Here is an 18,687-nt window from a genome sequence, read left to right as displayed (position 1 = left end):
CAATGCCATAATCACAAAAAGTCAACATGGGTTTCAGAGAAACAAGTCATGCCAGACAAATCTAATCTCTTTCTTTGACAAAATTACCAGCTTGGTAGATGAAGGGAATGCTGTGGATATAGTATATCTTGATTTCAGTAAGGCCTTTGACAAGGTTTCCCATGACATTCTTGCAAACAAGCTTGTAAAATGTGGGCTAGACAAAGGAACTGTTAAATGGATCTGTAATTGGTTGACCGGCCAAACCCAAAGGGTGCTCAACAATGGCTCCTTTTCATCCTGGAGAGAAGTGACCAGTGGGGTCCCACAGGGCTCTGTCCTGGGCCCAGTACTATTCAACATCTTTATCAATGACCTGGATGACAGAATTGGGAGCATACTTATCAAATTTGCAGATGACACCAAATTAGGGGGAATAGCTAATACCCCAGAGGACAGGATCAAGATTCAAAATGACCTGAATAGACTAGAAAGCTGGGCCAAAGCTAACAAAATGAAATTCAACACAGAGAAATGTAAGGTATTGCACTTAGGGCGGAAAAATAAAATGCACAGATATAGGATGGGTGACACCTGGCTGAATGAAACAACGTGTGAAAGGGATCTAGGAGTCCAAGTAGACCACAAGTTGAACATGAGTGAACAGTGTGATGCGGCAGCTAAAAAGGCCAATGCTATTTTAGGCTGCATCAATAGAAGTATAGTGTCTAGATCAAGAGAAGTAATAGTGCCACTGTATTCTGCTTTGGTCAGGCCCCACCTAGAATATTGTGTCCAGTTCTGGGCGCCACAATTCAGAAAGGACATTGAGAAACTGGAGCGTGTCCAAAGGAGGGCGACAAAAATGGTGAAGGGTCTGGAAACCATGCCCTATGAGGAACGACTTAGGGAGCTGGGGATGTTTAGCCTGGAGAAAAGAAGGTTAAGAGGTGATATGATAGCCCTGTTTAAATATTTGAAAGGATGTCATATTGAGGAGGGAGCAAGCTTGTTTTCTGCTGCTCCAGAGAACAGGACCCGGAACAATGGATGCAAGCTACAGGAAAAGAGATTCCACCTGGACATTAGGAGGAACTTCCTGACAGTAAGGGCTGTTCGACAGTGGAATGCACTCCCTCAGAGGGTGATAGAGTCTCCTTCATTGGAGGTCTTTAAACAGAGGCTGGATGGCCATCTGTCAGGGATGCTTTGAATTGGATTTCCTGCATGGCAGGGGGTTGGACTGGATGGCCCTAGTGGTCTCTTCCAACTCTACGATTCTATGATTCTATGATTCTATACTTCTGCCATAAGTCTGACCAATACTTCATGTGTTAGGTAGCTCACCTTTGACAGCAATGAGTTTAAAATTCTTCTAGAAATGCCTATCATACGCTCCCATGCTCCACCCATATGAGAAGCATGTGGAGGATTGAATAACCATACACACTTTTCTTTTTTCAGAAATTCTTGTAAATCTGGGTCAGTAACAGTCTTTGCTGGACATTTCAATTCTTTACAAGCACCTTGAAAATTAGTTCCACGGTCTGAACGGATGATTTTAGCTGGACCTCTTAAAGCAAAAAACCTTCGTAGAGCATTAATGAAAGATGACGTGTCCATAGATTCAATTAATTCAATATGAACTGCTCTGATGGATAGGCATGTAAATATTACTGCCCACCTCTTACTGTTAATTGCTCCACCTCTGGTTTTATGAGTAGAAATTGTCCATGGACCAAAAACATCTATGCCTATGTTAGTGAATGGCGGCCCCATATTTAACCTATCCTGAGGCAAGTCAGCCATTTTCTGATGACTGCACTTTCCTCTCTGTTTTTTGCAAGTCACACAATGCCGTATAACTTTGTTGACTAACCTTTTTAAACCGACTATCCAGAAACCGGCTTCTCGCACTGCTCCTTCTCTGAAATGTCTGCCTTGATGTTGTTTTCTTTTGTGATAATGCTAAACAAGTAGAATTGACACATGATGCTTAGCAGGAAGTATGATGGGATACTTCTCAGGATTTTCTATTTCAGCTTTAGACAGTCAGCCCTCTACTCTGAGTAAACTGTTGTCTTTAAAGGTAGGACTTAAAGATCGTATAGAACTGGTTTTAGGCATTGGTCTTCCTTGTTTTGCGCAAGTTATTTCTTCCTGGTAGTTTTCGGCTTGTACAGTCTGGAAAACTATTAACCCTGCCTTCTCTCTGTCTTCAACAGATGTAGCTTCCTTATCACAAAAACGTAGGAAATGAATAAGTCTTGCTAGACCTGTGATCAGATGGGTCCATGATGAAAATCTAGAGAATCGATGCGAACCCAGTGTCTTCGCCTTGGGGATGTTTGATGCCAAGACTGTTATAGAGGGTCTAACTTCTTTATCTGTTTCTGGATCTTGCAACTCATAAGTTTCTGTTGTGGAACTTATATAGTCTGGGTCTAGCAAAAATGAAGGACCGTGTAGCCAGGTTGAATCTTTAAGTTTGCCTGCTGGAATGGCTCTGGATCCCTGGTCAGCAGGATTGAGGTCTGTGGGTATATATCTCCACTGTTCAGGGTTAGAATATTTTCTTATACGTTCTACCCTGTTGCTGACATATATGTGGAACCGGCGATGCTCATTGTAGATGTAGCCTAAAACTACTTTGCTGTCTGTATGGAAAATAGTTTGATGAATTTCTAAATCAAGTTTCCTTTGAATTAGTTCGTAGATTTGGACTGATAAGACAGCTGCGCAAAGCTCTAGCCGAGGTATAGTATGTCCTTTGGTTGGTGCTAATTTTGATTTTCCTAATAGGAAACCCAGGTGGACTTCTCTGTCTTCAGTTATTCTCAAATAGGCCACTGCAGCTATGGCTTTAGTGGATGCATCAGATAAAATATGTAGGTCTTGTAAAAGATCTAAAAGGTCCCACAACTTCTTGCTGTCTCTCATTGTGAGATGAGGGAAGTCCTTTAATCTACATAAAAGAGAGGTCTCAATCTGAGCTGCACTTCCATATCTCTGGTCCAATCTGTCCCATGCAGCTTGTAAGGCTGTCGAAGGGTCTGCTATGTGATTATAAAATCTTCGCAATGGTCTTAGCAGAAAGATCTTTAAAAATCCTACAAAATATCATAAACGGAGACCAAATGGGCTTCCTTCCAAAAAGGCACCTTAGAAACAACACAAGGAATTTAATAGATATTATAGACTTCTATGAGAAGAAAACAGATAAAAAAGCAGCTATGATTTTTCTTGAGGCTGAAAAGGCGTTCGATGAAGTTAATTGGAACTTCATGCTGGAAACCTTAAGAAAAATGGTTCTAGGAGATAACTTTATCATCTGGATAGATGCAATCTATAGAAAACAAGTAGCGAGACTTATTATTAATGGAGGGAAAGCGAAGGCGTTACCTGTAATGAGAGATACCCCTCTCCCCTTTGTTATTTATAGCCACTTTAGAGACTCTGAATACTAGCATTAAAGAAGATAAGAAGACCAAAGGCCTGGAAATAAAACAGGAAGAGTACAAACTTAAACTATACGCAGACGACGTGGTGTTATGCCCAAGATTGTAAGGGCAATCTGTTTATCCTGAGAGCGTGTAATGAGAATCCTCCTCTCCGTGAACTTATTCACAGTAGGGCTGACACAGACATTGAGACACCAAATTTGGTTTTAAACACCATGCATGTAACATTTATTGAATCACACAAGTAACACAACCATTGATTATCAAGAGCTCTTTCACTCACACATTCATACAATACTCACACACACTTTCCTTCCGCCGAACATTGATCAGTTGTTCTCGAAGGCTGGGGATGACACCGTTGCCGCGGTAGATGCCAACAAAATGGAGATGAAAGTCCAGGGTCTTTATACTTTTTCTTCTCTCGGGCTCTTGGCTGCTGAAGTCTTGCAATATTGCAGCCCATTACTCAACTTCCTCTTTTGGGAGGACAGACAGGTTGTTCAGATCAGTCCGTGTTCAAAGCAACTCGTTCTGTTCAAAGTTCTCCATTGTCCTGTCAGTTCCTCATCATGGCGACTCAGGAGATAAGGTTCTTCCCGGTCATGGTTCGTCACACCTGGACGGCACCCCGCTTCAGCTTCCAAGTTTTCAGACTTTCCTCGCCTCGGTTGCCAAATACCTTCGTCACATCAATGCTTTGCGCGGAACCATCTTGTTTGTTCCTTTAGCTATGTTTAAAGCACAATTCCTTGGTTCTTCGGTTCTTCAGCTCTGGGTTTAAGTCAGAACTCACTCATTCGTCTTACATACACCCCCTCTTGATAATCAATTAATTCAAAATTGATTGTCACAAAGTTATTGCTATAAAAGGTTACATAAGCTGGTTACATAGATTGGTTAAATGTAATAATGAGGTATGTGTGATAATACTATGAGGTATATTGTGTGAAAAGGAAAGAAAGAGAGAAAAGAAAACAATAGCACACCCAATCATGATTCATAATGCAAATTCATAAGGCAAATTCTTCTTCTTTCTTCTTGGGTATCACTGAAACAATACTACGTTGACATATGCAAATTAAAATTGGAAAACAACAGGTTATCACACAAATCATAACCACCACCATAGCTATTAACATAAGGATTTCCTTTTACCCATACAGCAGATGGCCACAAATCACTTAGCCATCCGAAAAGAGACCAATTCCTTTCTATTCCTTTATCTCCTTCAATATCATTTTACCAAAAAAAAACTTCTTTTGCAGCTAACAAATAATCTAAGGCTAATCTCTGCTGCATTATCATTTGACTTAATTCTTCAATTTCAAATTGTAACATTCATACTATTTCTCCAGTAGCATTTATTGAATTTTCCAGTCCGCAGGCAAGTCACAGTATGCTCTTCCAATTTTCCTGTGCTATCATTCCCAGATATGCTCCCAAAGTGAGGATTCCTGTGAAAGCTCCTTTGACAGCCCTCCCAATTGATGTACCATCTGACAATTGATATCTATGATCATAGTGTCAGAACAATCTGGTCCTAAAACCCCACCACAGGCATCCCGCTTTTGCCTAACTTGGAGATCCTGAGACTTATATACAAGAACTGGAAAAATCTAGTATCCCACCCCTACACATTGATAGCTTCTTGGATGAAAATTGGTAGTCCATTTGTCAAAGAAGAACCATATGTTCAGGTCTCGAGGTTGCCAACCAGAACATATGCTTCCCTGTCCCAACCCAAACATAACACTCCCATTTAAACGAAACATTGGGTATTTTGGATACCTCTCATTCAATTCAGTTTGATTTAAGTCTTCTGGCATATAACTTTGATTATAAGTTCTATACAAATAAAATTTATTCATAGGTTCTGGATCCTGAAGGGGCTAAGTCCGATTTGCCCCTTGGAGGTCTTTCCATCTCTTGCTTCCTGTGATTTAATCCTAGAAAAGAAAATATACAACCAAACAAACTTGTTATTCTTCAATTCAATATACTTATATATGGTTTTGGTGGACCCATTTCGATTTCCCATCTTTTTCAATTAAATAATTGGTAGGCCATATATGATCCATTATGATATATGGCCCCTTCCACTTGGGTCTCAGAGCATGCTCTTTTGGTCCCAAATGGAGGTACAACACTTGAGTTCCAAATGGTATCATTTCTTTTAACTCATTTTTTTTTCATGATCCAAATCTACAGTTTCATTTGTTCTTACTATATTTGAGTTCATACAAATTGTACGTTTTGATTGCAAATAGGGTTTCTAATTTTTTTCATTCTTTTCAGTCTGTTTTAATGCCATCAATTTTATCTGCCACATTGATTCTTTTATTTTATAACCCAAAATTTTATATCCTGACTAAAAATTTGTATGAACCCACCATTTCAATCTTTTTATTTTTCAAAATTTTTTCTATAGTTCCCATATAAAGCTAATATAAACTAATGATGTAGGTGCGCCCACATCTCAGGTTTAGCAACAGCTCAGGTTCAGCACAGCAGCAGCAGCAGCAAGTATAACCAGGAGCTGAAAATCAGGAATAGCTGAAGCAAAAAGCAAGCAGGAAGCAAGCAAGAAGCATTTTGGAGGATATAACTGAATGATTAAACTGACTGTATTTGAGTACAGTATCCAAGACAGAAAAATATTTTTTGCGTTTTAACCGAAACCTGTTGAGGCAACAATAGATCAGATGTCCCGGTACCTCCTATATTCTGAAAAGAACATTATAGTGAGCAAATAAAAAAAAAATACAAAAGAAAGAACAAAAAAAGTGAAAATTCTGTATATGCATCTTTAAAACCGAATATGGAGCCTCTGCTCCCTTGTCTTGAACTTTATCCCAAACAGGAAATTTTATTTATGTGTACCTTTAAATTATACCATCCATATAAATACTTTACAATTTCAAATCCTTTTTTAAGCCATCTCTTTCTCTCTTTTTCATAGTTGCTATTACTATATATGGAGGGGTATCACATCTTTACCCTCCCCCTCTTGTTCTTTTGACATTAACATCAAAAGGACATTTAACATCAAAAGAACATCTATAACTGTCTATATTTTAGCATCTTATGCCCTCATATCATTATTAATATTTCCCTTTTCCCCCCTCTTGTTTCTGATGTGATTGTCTTATCTTCATATCCTGAACTGAGCAGCAATTTAAAATAGGATTTGTCCTACTCACAACATATATCAAAGGAAAGGGGAACACACACAAACCCATAAACTCACACGCTCACACACTGTAGCCGGCTAACTTCACACACTCACACACACAGTCACACAGTCATTTTCTCAAGGTAAAACATAATACTCTAGAGTCAGTTTTTAAACCAAGCCCATGGTTTTTCATATATCAACAACACAAAAGCAATTCCAATAAATAACATAAAATACACACATGTCCATTTTTAAATTCTCTACCACAGACCCACATTTATGACACAGTTTGTTAGAAACACACACAGAGACAAAAAAAACCAACAGCCTTTTATTCATTATATAAAAACACTTATTATCTTATACTAAAGACAAAGACAAACAAAGTTCAAATGAGGATTCTGTTTTTATTTTATTCTTCTAACCACCATTTAAAAAAACTTTATATATTAGCACCTTCTTTTCCACATGGAGGACTTATCCTTTATACTTTTATCAAAAGTCCATCTATGGGGCTAAAATGTTCTCTGCTGATCTGTTAACTCATCAGCAGGGTTGTATAGCGTTCTTAAGTTTCTCACTGTCCAGAAGGAAAGCTGGCTGGGAGGAAAGAGTTAATTCTTTTAAAACAAAGGCAATTTCCAATAATATTGTTTGCAGGGATTTACTCCCTGGTAACCAAGTTCTAACATTGGCTCCTGAGTCCATTAAAGTAACATATTCTTTTCATTTTTGATCAGTGGCTGTGGCAAATTTTCTGTGAGAAGCATAGAATCATAACTTTCCTGTTCGTGATGCCCATTTGTCAGGGGTGGCAAGAGGTGTTTTGTCACTGCCAGCAAAACAGGTTCTTTTTGTCTTTACCAGTCCCTTGGCAAGTTACACATTTAGTTTTCTTCAATGGGATTTTACTATCTACCAAAACTTCTTTCAGCACACCCACTCTTTGTTTCTGTATTTTACATTCCTGCTCTTTTTCCTCCAAAGCATTCAAACAGACCACTTCACTCATTGACTCAAATAATCCAAACCAACCTGCACCAACAGCAATCCAACTTTCATCTGCTCTACCTTGTCAGTAGAAGCTGTATGAAAGCAAAACATTCCAATTCCCTTACATAAAGCTTCCCAGGGGTCATGTTTTTCCAATGCCTGTTGAAACCATTCTGAAACCTTATTCAAAGCTATTTCGTACTTATTTCCCTTCAAAAGGGACCTCTTTAAATGCAAACCCCAATCTTTACTCTCTTCAGTAAGAACATCAGCAGGAGAAACTTTCCTGATCTCTCCATCCACAGTACAAAAAGGGTTATCTGAGACGGAGTTCCTGCCTTCCCCCGTCCCCCTTCTGTTTTTCTTTCCAAACATTATGTCAACTGCAGGAGAGAGCACGCCGACCCTCTCCCTCAAAGAACAAAGAAGTTGTGTGAACAGGTTTCCAAACCTCCACCTGTTCCCCCTCTGCTCTTATTACACCTGCGGGAGAAAGCATGCCGACTCTCTCCCTCAAAGAACAAAGAAGTTGTGTGAACAGGCTTCCAAACCTCCACCTGTTCCCCCTCTGCTCTTGTTACACCTGCGGGAGAAAGCACGCCGACTCTCTCCCTCAAAGAACAAAGAAGTTGTGTGAACAGGCTTCCAAACCTCCACCTGTTCCCTCTTTGCTCTTGGCTCCAAGCTTTTTGTTACAACTGCGGGAAGAAGCACGCCGACTTCATCCCTCAAAGAACAAAGAAGTTGTGTGAACAGGCTTCCAAACCTCCACCTGTTCCCTCTTTGCCCCTTGTTCCCAGCAAGGGCGTCCCCTTGCACCAAGTCTCAAGATCTGTCCCCCCCAAGCTATGAGAGTCCCCAGAAAGAAAGAGTCTCACCACGCTCTAGGATCCCACTTCTGACACCAAATATGTTATGCCCAAGATTGTAAGGGCAATCTGTTTATCCTGAGAGCGTGTAATGAGAATCCTCCTCTCCGTGAACTTATTCACAGTAGGGCTGACACAGACATTGAGACACCAAATTTGGTTTTAAACACCATGCATGTAACATTTATTGAATCACACAAGTAACACAACCATTGATTATCAAGAGCTCTTTCACTCACACATTCATACAATACTCACACACACTTTCCTTCCGCCGAACATTGATCAGTTGTTCTCGAAGGCTGGGGATGACACCGTTGCCGCGGTAGATGCCAACAAAATGGAGATGAAAGTCCAGGGTCTTTATACTTTTTCTTCTCTCGGGCTCTTGGCTGCTGAAGTCTTGCAATATTGCAGCCCATTACTCAACTTCCTCTTTTGGGAGGACAGACAGGTTGTTCAGATCAGTCCGTGTTCAAAGCAACTCGTTCTGTTCAAAGTTCTCCATTGTCCTGTCAGTTCCTCATCATGGCGACTCAGGAGATAAGGTTCTTCCCGGTCATGGTTCGTCACACCTGGACGGCACCCCGCTTCAGCTTCCAAGTTTTCAGACTTTCCTCGCCTCGGTTGCCAAATACCTTCGTCACATCAATGCTTTGCGCGGAACCATCTTGTTTGTTCCTTTAGCTATGTTTAAAGCACAATTCCTTGGTTCTTCGGTTCTTCAGCTCTGGGTTTAAGTCAGAACTCACTCATTCGTCTTACAGTGGTGATATACTTATCTGACCCAATAGAAAGTGTTAATCCCCTGCTTTATAAATTAAAGGAATATGGACAGCATTCAGGTTTCCGGATTAACAGGGATAAGACAAACATTTTACCAATGAATTTAACAAAAGAAGGATCAGGAAAATCTACAAGAGGTGACTGGCTTTAAAGTAGAAAAAAGGTCAAATATCTAGGTGTTGAGTTCACCTCTAAAAACCGAGACCTCTTTAAAAACAACTATAAGAAAATACAGGTTGATATCAAATAAGGTCTCAATAGATGGGCTAAACTCAACCTGTCCCTCTTGGGAAGGATCGCGGCAGTAAAAACAAACGTACTGCCTAAATTACTATGTTCATTTCAGACTATACCTATCCTTCTTAATGACAAACCATTTTTAGAACGGCAGAAGGACCTGCAGAAATCCATTTGGGCAGGAAAAGACCTAGAATCAGACTTAAATCTCTAATAGATGATAACACGCAAAGAGGAGGTTTGGGTTTGCCATCGTTACAAATCTACAATGGCTTAGGGAATGGATTACTCTAAAAACAGAAAACCTTTACAATTAGAAGGAATGGATGATTGCTTTGGTTGGCATGCATATATGTTTTACAACGAGGTGAAAGCCAACAAAGAATTTCTAAACCATTTTGTCAGAAGAACATTGTTTAGGGTCTGGCAGAAATGTAAAAACCATATTAATAGGAAGATCCCATTATGGGTCTTTACCAATGAGGCGTTTTATCAAAGAGAAGAGGTTACGAAAGGAAGATGGGTAATGTATAAGGAATTACTAAGAGAAGAGGAATGAGGTGACCTTATTATGAAATCCCCTGAACGATGGGTATCACAAGGTCTCAGGTACCAGCGGCATATTTATAGACAACCTTCTGAAAAGTTAAGATTAGAGAAGAAGACAGAAGGCCTATCTGGGTTAGAATCAGAAACAGAATCAGAAAAGATATTACTGGGAAATGGAGATAAGATTATTTCCAAGTTATATAAAGAACTACTTAAATTAGACACAAAATCAGAGACTGTTAAAGACTGTATGGCAAACTGGGCGAAGGACTGCGGGGAAAACATTTTACTAGAGGAATGGGAGGGAAATTGGCCAAAAAGGCTCAAACATAGGTTCCCTATGGATCTGAAGGAACAATATTTTAAGATGAGTTCAGGTGGTACCTGACCCCCATCAGAACAGCCCATATGTATAAGGACACAAGCGACAGACGCTGGAAATGTGGGGAAGGAAGAGGCTCCATGAGTCACATCTGGTGGAAATGCTGGAAGGCCACACAATTCTGGGGGAAATACAGGCAGCTATGTCAGAGATCCTTCAAATAAAAACACTGAAACATCCTAAGATAGTCCTACTTGGAATACTTAGTAAAGAAATGGAAAATGAATTTGGAAGGATTTTGTTTTATTGGATCTCTGCTGCCAGACTGGTATACGTGAGAAGATGGAAAGAGGCAGAGATACCGGGGATTTCAGATTGGGAAGAGAAACCTTATGATTTAATGGAGAATGATAAACTTACTTTGTCTGATCAGATCTGGTTCACTAGATAAATTCAGGGAGGATTGGTATCCGGTGCAGGCTTATTTGGGAAAACAAACTTGTGAAAGGAACTAGAGAAAATACTACGCAGTTACTGGTCAAGCGAGTAAATAGACGAGGGACTTAAGATTACAAAGATATCTGATAAGTGTTAAAGTTATCTGCGTAGATATAAGAGGATACTCTTGAAAGCACTATGCTTTTATTTTTTAATTTTGTTTTATTTTATTTATACTTAAGTATACTTAAGATCTCAAAATAATGAAGAGGGCAGGACAATGGCTAGAATGCCGCTGGCAGAAATATCGACTCATACCTGATAAGATGCAGCTAAGAAGTCCTTCTGCTCTGCATCTATTGTGTCTTCAAAGTCTAGTCCTGCAGAGCTATTCAGGGTGATAAGGGACTTGACTCAAATGTCCCTCACCCTGACTCTTTAATAGAACCTACAAAAGGTTGCTGTGATGCTTTTAATAACTACTTTGCAGACAAAATCTCTCAAATAAGAGCCAATTTGGATGCCGGCCTTACGACAGAGGCAACAGGAAAGGTATTCAGAGCCTCCGCCTATACTGTTCTTCTGGATGAATTTGAGTCAGTTAGTACAGAGGATGTGGACAAGCGCCTTGGGAGTATGAAAAAGACGACTTGCTCTCTCGATCCTTGCCCGTCTTGGCTGGCCATCCAGGGGGGGAGATACCATCAAGATGCTGCTAAAAACACAACTAATGCATCTTTGAGGAAAGGCTTTCTTCCATCTTACCTCAAAGAGGTGGTGGTTAAACCGCTTCAAAAAAGCCTTCCCTTGACCCCCTGGACAGAAACATTTACAGGCCAGTTTCACTCTTACCATTCTTAGGCAAGGTAATCGAGAAGACAGACACCATTCAACTCCAAGCAGTCTTCGAAGAAACGGATTTTCTAAGTCCATTTCAAACCGGATTTAAGGCAGGTTACGGAGTCCATGGTCGCTTTGTTGATGAACTCAGTTTGATCATCGAAAGCTCTTTGAAAAGGGGAAGTGGGACCCTGCTGGTGCTCTTGGACCTCTCAGCAGCCTTCAATACCAGTGACCACAGTATCCTTCTGGAACGCCTGGGAGAGTTGGGAATTGGGGCATTGCTTTCCAGTGGTTCAGGTCCTACATCTCAGGCAGATTCCAGATGCTGTGCCTTGGGGACAGTTGTTCGTCCAAGAGGGAGCTCAAGTCGGGCGTCCCTCAAGGCGCAACTCTGTCCCCAATGCTATTCAACATTTACATGAAGCTGCTAGGTGAGATCATCTGGAGACATGGGGCGGGGAGCAGGGAGACCTTGAAACAGTAGTACATGCGCTGGTCACCTCTCGGCTCAACTTCTGTAATGCAGTTTACACGGGGCTACCCTTGGACCAAGTTTGGAAACTTCAATTCGTACAGAATATGGCAGCCAGGTTGGTTACAGGCACTTCTAGAACTGCCCACATTACACCGGTTCTTAAATCCCTCCATTGGCTGCCCATTAGTTTCCAGGCAAGATACAAGGTGTTGGTTCACTCTGGAACTACCCGAATGAGATCCATCCTATTAACAACTTGGAAGCCTTTAAGAAGTCTATTAAGATGGATCTCTTTCCAGACTAGATGACATCTATTGACTTGCCTCTCCCTCCCACTGACCCTTACTCCTGCCATCATTAGTGTGATGGAAATTGTTATCTATCGTTCCTGCCCTCCCCTCTCACCTTCAGAAAATGATCCAATTCTTGCCCCCAAAAACTATTTTACTGTATTGTGTTTGGAATGTTTTAAATTTTCTTGCTGTTTAATAGCTTTTTAAGGGTTGATTAATGTTTTTATAATTGGGAGAAGGGTTGTTATTTTATTGCTGTAATCTGCTTTGATTCCTTTGAGAAAATAATAATAATAATAATAATAATAACAACAACAACATCCGTTGATGGGGGTCCAAAGCCCTTTCAGCATGGTCCCAGAACTGGGGGAGGATCTTTATGGGGCTGTGGGTCTCTCTGTTGGTCCTCCTCTGCAGGGTTGTTGTGAAGGAAAAGGTAAGTATTTGAGGGAGGATGCCCAATCCGGATCCAGTGGGCCTCTAAGCCTAGTTCCCAGGTTGCCAGGGGATTGCCAGAGCTTTAAGGTCCCTCTGTGTCCCTTCTCTTGGTTTTGGTCTTGATTTTGGCTCTTCTCTCCTCCCAGAGCCACCTCCTCCCAGGACTCCAGAGAAAACTCCCCCCCCCCACAAAAAAAAAATGTTGTTTCCAATCCTATTAAACTCTGTCCCAAATGAGGCATCAGAAGGGAGGGTCTCTCCTCTGCCCCACTTTCCAGGAGGGAAGGGGCTCCTCAAAGCCCTTTTAACCTTTGGATCCCCTTCCCCTCCATGGCCATGCTTGTCTCCAAGGGTCCCCCCCTGCCCTCTCTTCTCATAATAACCCCCCAAGAACATGGGGCCCAAAGACTACCCGAGGAGGGACCAGGGAAGGAAAGAGGGTGAGGAGGCCTTGCAGGACCCCTGACTTTCTTTGGGGGGAGAAGAGGGACTTCCTTTCTTCCTATAACCCCACAAAGGACCCCCAGAAGACCCTCCAACCATTCCTCTGAATGAACGAGGGCACTCCCCACTTCCCTCCCTCCCTCAGACCAGACTGTGAGGGCAGGAATGGCTTCGTGTGCATGCATATATGGCCCCAAAGGCCCCTCCTCAGCATGCACAGGAATTGCCAGGGCCTAGCTGGTGCTGCTTATTCCGCTAGTGGCCTTTGCGGGAAAGGGAGGTATGTGCCGGGGGTTCAGCAGCCTCCCTTCCCTCCTTCGAGGGGACCGCAATGGAGCCCAAGGTGCAGAGCTGGACTCAGGAGAGAAATGCAGTAAAGGAAGGCTCTAGTTTGGAAATATAGCTGTCCCTGTGTATCCTGTATGTTTGTGTGTGTGTGTGTATGTGTGTGTTTCCCTCTGCTGTTCTTATGGCTGGGAATGGAGCTAAGGGCTGAGGAGAGAAGAAAGGGTCAGTTTTGGGCAAATTCAGAACTTCTGTGCATCAAAGAGTCCAGTGTGTTGAACCAGCAAAGAACTTTATTGAGAACACATAGAAATTCAGTGTTTAAGCCTAGAACTGCCCACTCCAAGCCAAACAATACATTAAAACCCAGAAACCTAAAACATCACCCTCTTCCAAATCTAGCCCCACCTCTAATTCCCACAGTCTATGCCCCACAGGTAACAGGTCCCCCTTTGTCATTCCCAAAAACTAGCCCTTTGTGTTAATACCTGCCCCCAACTTTCTTAAACCAACATCCCACACATTGCAAAAGCTACCCTTCTCATAGCTATTCTAACCAGCTGCAACAAATCCCAGCCCCACATTTATCTAACCTATACCATGACCCACAAACCCCAGCCAAATTTACAACCCAAAGCCATTATCTATACTATTAGAAATTAAAACCTAATCTTAACAAAATATAACTTTAAAAATTAAACAGACATATGGACAGACAAACATTACAAGCAAAACCACTACAGCCTTTTCTTAGCACTGCTGGACTGAAAATACGTTTTTTACATTCCTTACTGACAAAAAGAGTGTTAGTTCATATCTGGGATTTGTGTGGCTTTTCTCCTGTGTGGCCTCTCTGATGTTTCACTAGGTATGGCTTCCTAGAAAAACATTTCCCACAATGCTGGCATTTGTATGGCTTCTCTCTTGTGTGGACACTCTGATGTATCACAAGGCTTGACTTCTGAGGAAAACCTTTCCCACAATTCTGGCATTTGTATGGCTTCTCTCCGGTGTGGATTCTCTGATGTATCACTAGGTCTGACTTTGAAGAAAAACATTTCCCACAATTCTGGCATTTGTATGGCTTCTCTCCTGTGTGGACTCTCTGATGTATCACTAGGTCTGACTTTGAAGAAAAACATTTGCCACAATACTGGCATTTGTATGGCTTCTCTCCTGTGTGGACTCTCTGATGTATCACTAGGCTTGATTTCTGAGGAAAACATTTGCCACAATGCTGGCATTTGTATGGCTTTTCTCCGGTGTGGATTCTCTGATGTTTCACTAGGTCTGACTTTGAAGAAAAACATTTCCTACAATGCTGGCATTTGTATGGCTTCTCTCCTGTGTGGACACTCTGATGTATCACAAGGCTTGACTTCCGAGGAAAACATTTCCCACAATTCTGGCATTCGTATGGCTTCTCTCCTGTGTGGATTCTCTGATGTTTCACTAGGTCAGACTTCGAAGAAAAACATTTCCCACAATGCTGGCATTTGTATGGCTTCTCTCCTGTGTGGACTCTCTGATGTATCACAAGGCTTGACTTCCGAGGAAAACATTTCCCACAATTCTGGCATTTGTATGGCTTCTCTCCTGTGTGGACTCTCTGATGTCTCACTAGGTGTGTCTTCGAAGAAAAACATTTCCCACAATGCTGGCATTTGTATGGCTTTTCTCCTGTGTGGACTCTCTGATGTTTCACTAGGTGTGACTTCTGAGAAAAACATTTCCCACAATGCTGGCATTTATGTGGCTTCTTTCTTATGTGGACTCTCTCATGACTGACAAGTTCTTCTGTAAAGGGGGGCAATGACAGACAAGATTGAATCTCAGTGTTAAGAGAGGAAAGTGTTACCCCAACATTTAGCCCCACATTCACCCCTTCCTATTTGAGATTAAATTAATAACATTGGTGTGAGAGACCTGAGCATGACCCTGTTCTGGATGCCCCCAAATCCAGATAATCATTGTATCCTTACTCATCGGAGCTACCAAAGAAGAGATTGAAGGGGAAGTGCCATGAGGAAATCAGTAGAAGCAGATAGTCAGGCCATTGAAAAACATTCCATTAAATATATGTAAAACTATTTTAATTGGAAAGTGGCATCATTTCCTGTGAGACTGCCATAGAGTGTTTAGTCAGAGCACATGGCATGATGCAAGCTAACAGCAGAGGATGCTTCATGCTGTGTGGCACCAGGAGATGACTCACAACCAATACAGTATGCAGCTCACATGTGGATTGATGTGGGTTGGTGGTGTGTTTAGAAGAGGTTGTCAAGTTGATGGAAGTAAGAGAGGAGAGCTGGTAAACATTTGTTTTATATTGTAACTCAAGATAAAGAACCTCCAAGGACTTGGAAGAAATCAACTGTGTGTGAGTTACTTCTAAGTGCTGAAAGTGGTTAATACATATCTGGAGATTTGCTTCTGTACTCTGCTATGTTATTGTGGAGTTCTGGGAGTGTCGCCTTCAGACTGTGCTATACATTGCCTTGTGAATGGGACCAGAATTCAGAGCCAAGAAGGATCTAAGAGCCGGTGTGACAATCCTGTTTGGCTGAAGTACTTCCACCAAGCACCCATTGCATTTATTTCAGTTTCAGACAATTCTTTCCCCACCCAGGAAACATCCTAAAGCAATTTAAACCTTTCCGAATGCTCTGTTTCTGCCCCTAAGCGACAATTTCAGTATAAATATCAGCCCCAACTGGCTGTTCTTCAGCGTCAGTCCAGTTGCAGACAGACACTCTGTTGGTTTACATTGCTATACACCTCACTTCACTCACCAGCCCCACTTGCTTTAGCAGTTACTGACTTCTCTCCCCTTTCTGGACCCTCAGCAATTGGGATCAAGATCCATCTAGGTAATGTATTACCATTAGGAAAGCCTTACACTATTCACCACTCCCACCTTTGTTACCCAGTTCTTGTGTGCGCGTGTGAACACCTATATGTGTAAATGTGTGTGTATGCGTGTATTTTGCTTTCCCCCTAAATAAATCACAAAAACCTATTTGAAATTCCTCTGGAGTTCTGTGTGCTTTCAGGCCTGGTATAGTTGGGATGAATCCCGAGGTCACTGTTGCCCCAATCTCTCCTTTGAGCTAAGTATGAAATTACCCTAAAAGCATAGCACTTGCGAGTGTCCTCCCCAGACTCCAGCATTTCGAGTGACAAAGGGCCTCTGGAATCAACCACAGAGCTAAGAAAGCTCAGGTTGGAAAGGAAACATGAGAGAAAAAGGAATTTTGGTGTTACCCTTTCCTCTCTTCATAGAGATTGCTCATAATTGCTAAATGAAACCCTTAATATGTATGAAAACAAGGGCCTGATTTCAAGTTCAGTTCTTAAGTTCAGTGCTCGACATGGGGCTACCTTTGTACCAAGTTCGGAAGCTTCAGTTAGTTCAAAATGCGGCACAATCTTGGTCACTGGAACCATCCATTGCTTTCCAGTGGTTCAGGTCCTACATCTCAGGCAGATTCCAGATGCTGTGCCTTGGGGACAGTTGTTCGTCCAAGAGGGAGCTCAAGTCGGGCGTCCATTAGGAACCCAAGCCCTCCCTCCAGTCCATCTCCCTTGGTCCAGGACTCGGAGGTAGAGAAGAACTGCTGGACCTCATCCCCTTCCCCACCACCACTCCCTTCTTCTTTTGTGTCGTTTCTTTTTTGTCTTATCACCACCTTGGATACTTTCAAGAAAGCACTTAAGACGGATCCCTTCCGGCAGGCTTACCCAGCTGACCTCTTGTAAAGAACTTAAGGAAAAATCCCACTTCTGATCACAACTGTGCATTTTAAATGATGTTTTTATTTGTCTCAAATTGAGTTTCAAGCGTTTTGTTGTTTTACTGTGTGTAAATTGGATGCTATTGTTGTTTTGTGGCTATTTTACGGTTGTAATACTGCCTCGCTCCATTGAGAGAGGTGGGTAAATACAAATAAAACTTATTATTATTATTATTATTATTATCATCATCATCATCAGTATAATCTGTGAGCTTGGTGGCTGCCTCCCAATTCCCAAGGCCCCTCTCCTGGCCCTTCCCAGAGGTCCCTTTCTCTCCACACAGAGCTAGGAAATCCTGGCTTTGCTCCTGCCTCCCCCTCCTGGCTCCCAGAGGCCTAGAATCATAGAGATGGAAGAGACTATGAGGGCCATCCAGTCCAACCCCATTCTGCCATGTAGGAATCAAAGCATCCCTGACAGATGGCCATCCAGCCTCTGTTTGAAGACCTCTAAGAAAGGAGACTCCACTAAAATCTCAGAGGGAGTTTGTTCCATTGTCGAACAGACCTTACTGTCAGGAAGTTCCTTCTAATGTTGAAGTGGAATCTCTTTTATTGCAGTTTGCATCCACTGTTCTGTGCTCTAGTCTCTGGAGCAGCAGAAAACAAGCTTGACATTCCTTCAAATATTTAAACAGGGCTATCCTATAACCTCTTAACCTTCTCTTCACCAGGATAAACATCCATAGTTACCCAAGTTGTTCCTCACAGTTTCCAAATCCTGCACCATTTTAGTCGCCCTCCTTTGGACATGCTCCAGTTTCTCCACATCCTTTTTGAATTGTGGTGCCCAGAACTCGACACAATATTCCAGGTGAGGCCTGACCAAAGCAGAATACCATGGCACTATTACTTCCCTTGATCCTGACACTATACTTCTATTGATGCAACCTAAAATCGTATTGGCCTTATTACCTGCTGCATCACACTGTTTACTCATGTTCAACTTGTGGTTTACTTGGCCTCCTAGATCCCTTTCACACGTAGTTTCATTCAGCCAGGTGTCCCCCATCCTATATCTGTGCATTTCATCTCCCTCTTAAGCATAATCTCCTTCCCTTTTTCCCTCCGCTCTCCAACCTTTCCTCTTGCCCATCTGCACTGTTTCATTATTTCACCTTCACCATCTCTTTCCTGCCTTTCTGTTTTTCACATTCGCTCCTTCTCTTTATCACAGACACACACCCATTTATGTGATGCATAAAAGGGACACTTTGAGGCTCATTTGTTGAGAAAGGCAGAATAATCCATATACAAATTACTCATTGGGAAAGGCAAAGCAAGGGGGCTGGGACCTGGACTT

General features: G+C 41.9%; 1 protein-coding gene across 1 annotated transcript in view; it reads right to left on the bottom strand.

Annotated features, from left to right (window-relative positions):
• Positions 1 to 13,865: 13,865 nt before the first annotated feature.
• Positions 13,866 to 18,687, bottom strand: part of LOC149301525 (uncharacterized) — a 40,352-nt gene continuing 35,530 nt past the window's right edge. The window contains exon 4 of the mRNA XM_089484305.1: positions 13,866 to 15,387. Within this exon, the coding sequence (XP_089340431.1) occupies positions 14,402 to 15,387 (986 nt within the window). The 3' untranslated portion in view covers positions 13,866 to 14,401. The remainder of the gene's footprint in view (positions 15,388 to 18,687) is intronic.

Source organism: Sceloporus occidentalis, unplaced genomic scaffold (assembly GCF_023333645.1).
Source record: "Sceloporus occidentalis isolate IW3139 unplaced genomic scaffold, rSceOcc1.0.p SCAF_21, whole genome shotgun sequence".
NCBI classification, from domain to species: Eukaryota; Metazoa; Chordata; class Lepidosauria; order Squamata; family Phrynosomatidae; genus Sceloporus; species Sceloporus occidentalis.
Note: the sequence above shows the minus strand (reverse complement) of the source record. Positions and strands in the feature narration are given on the sequence as shown.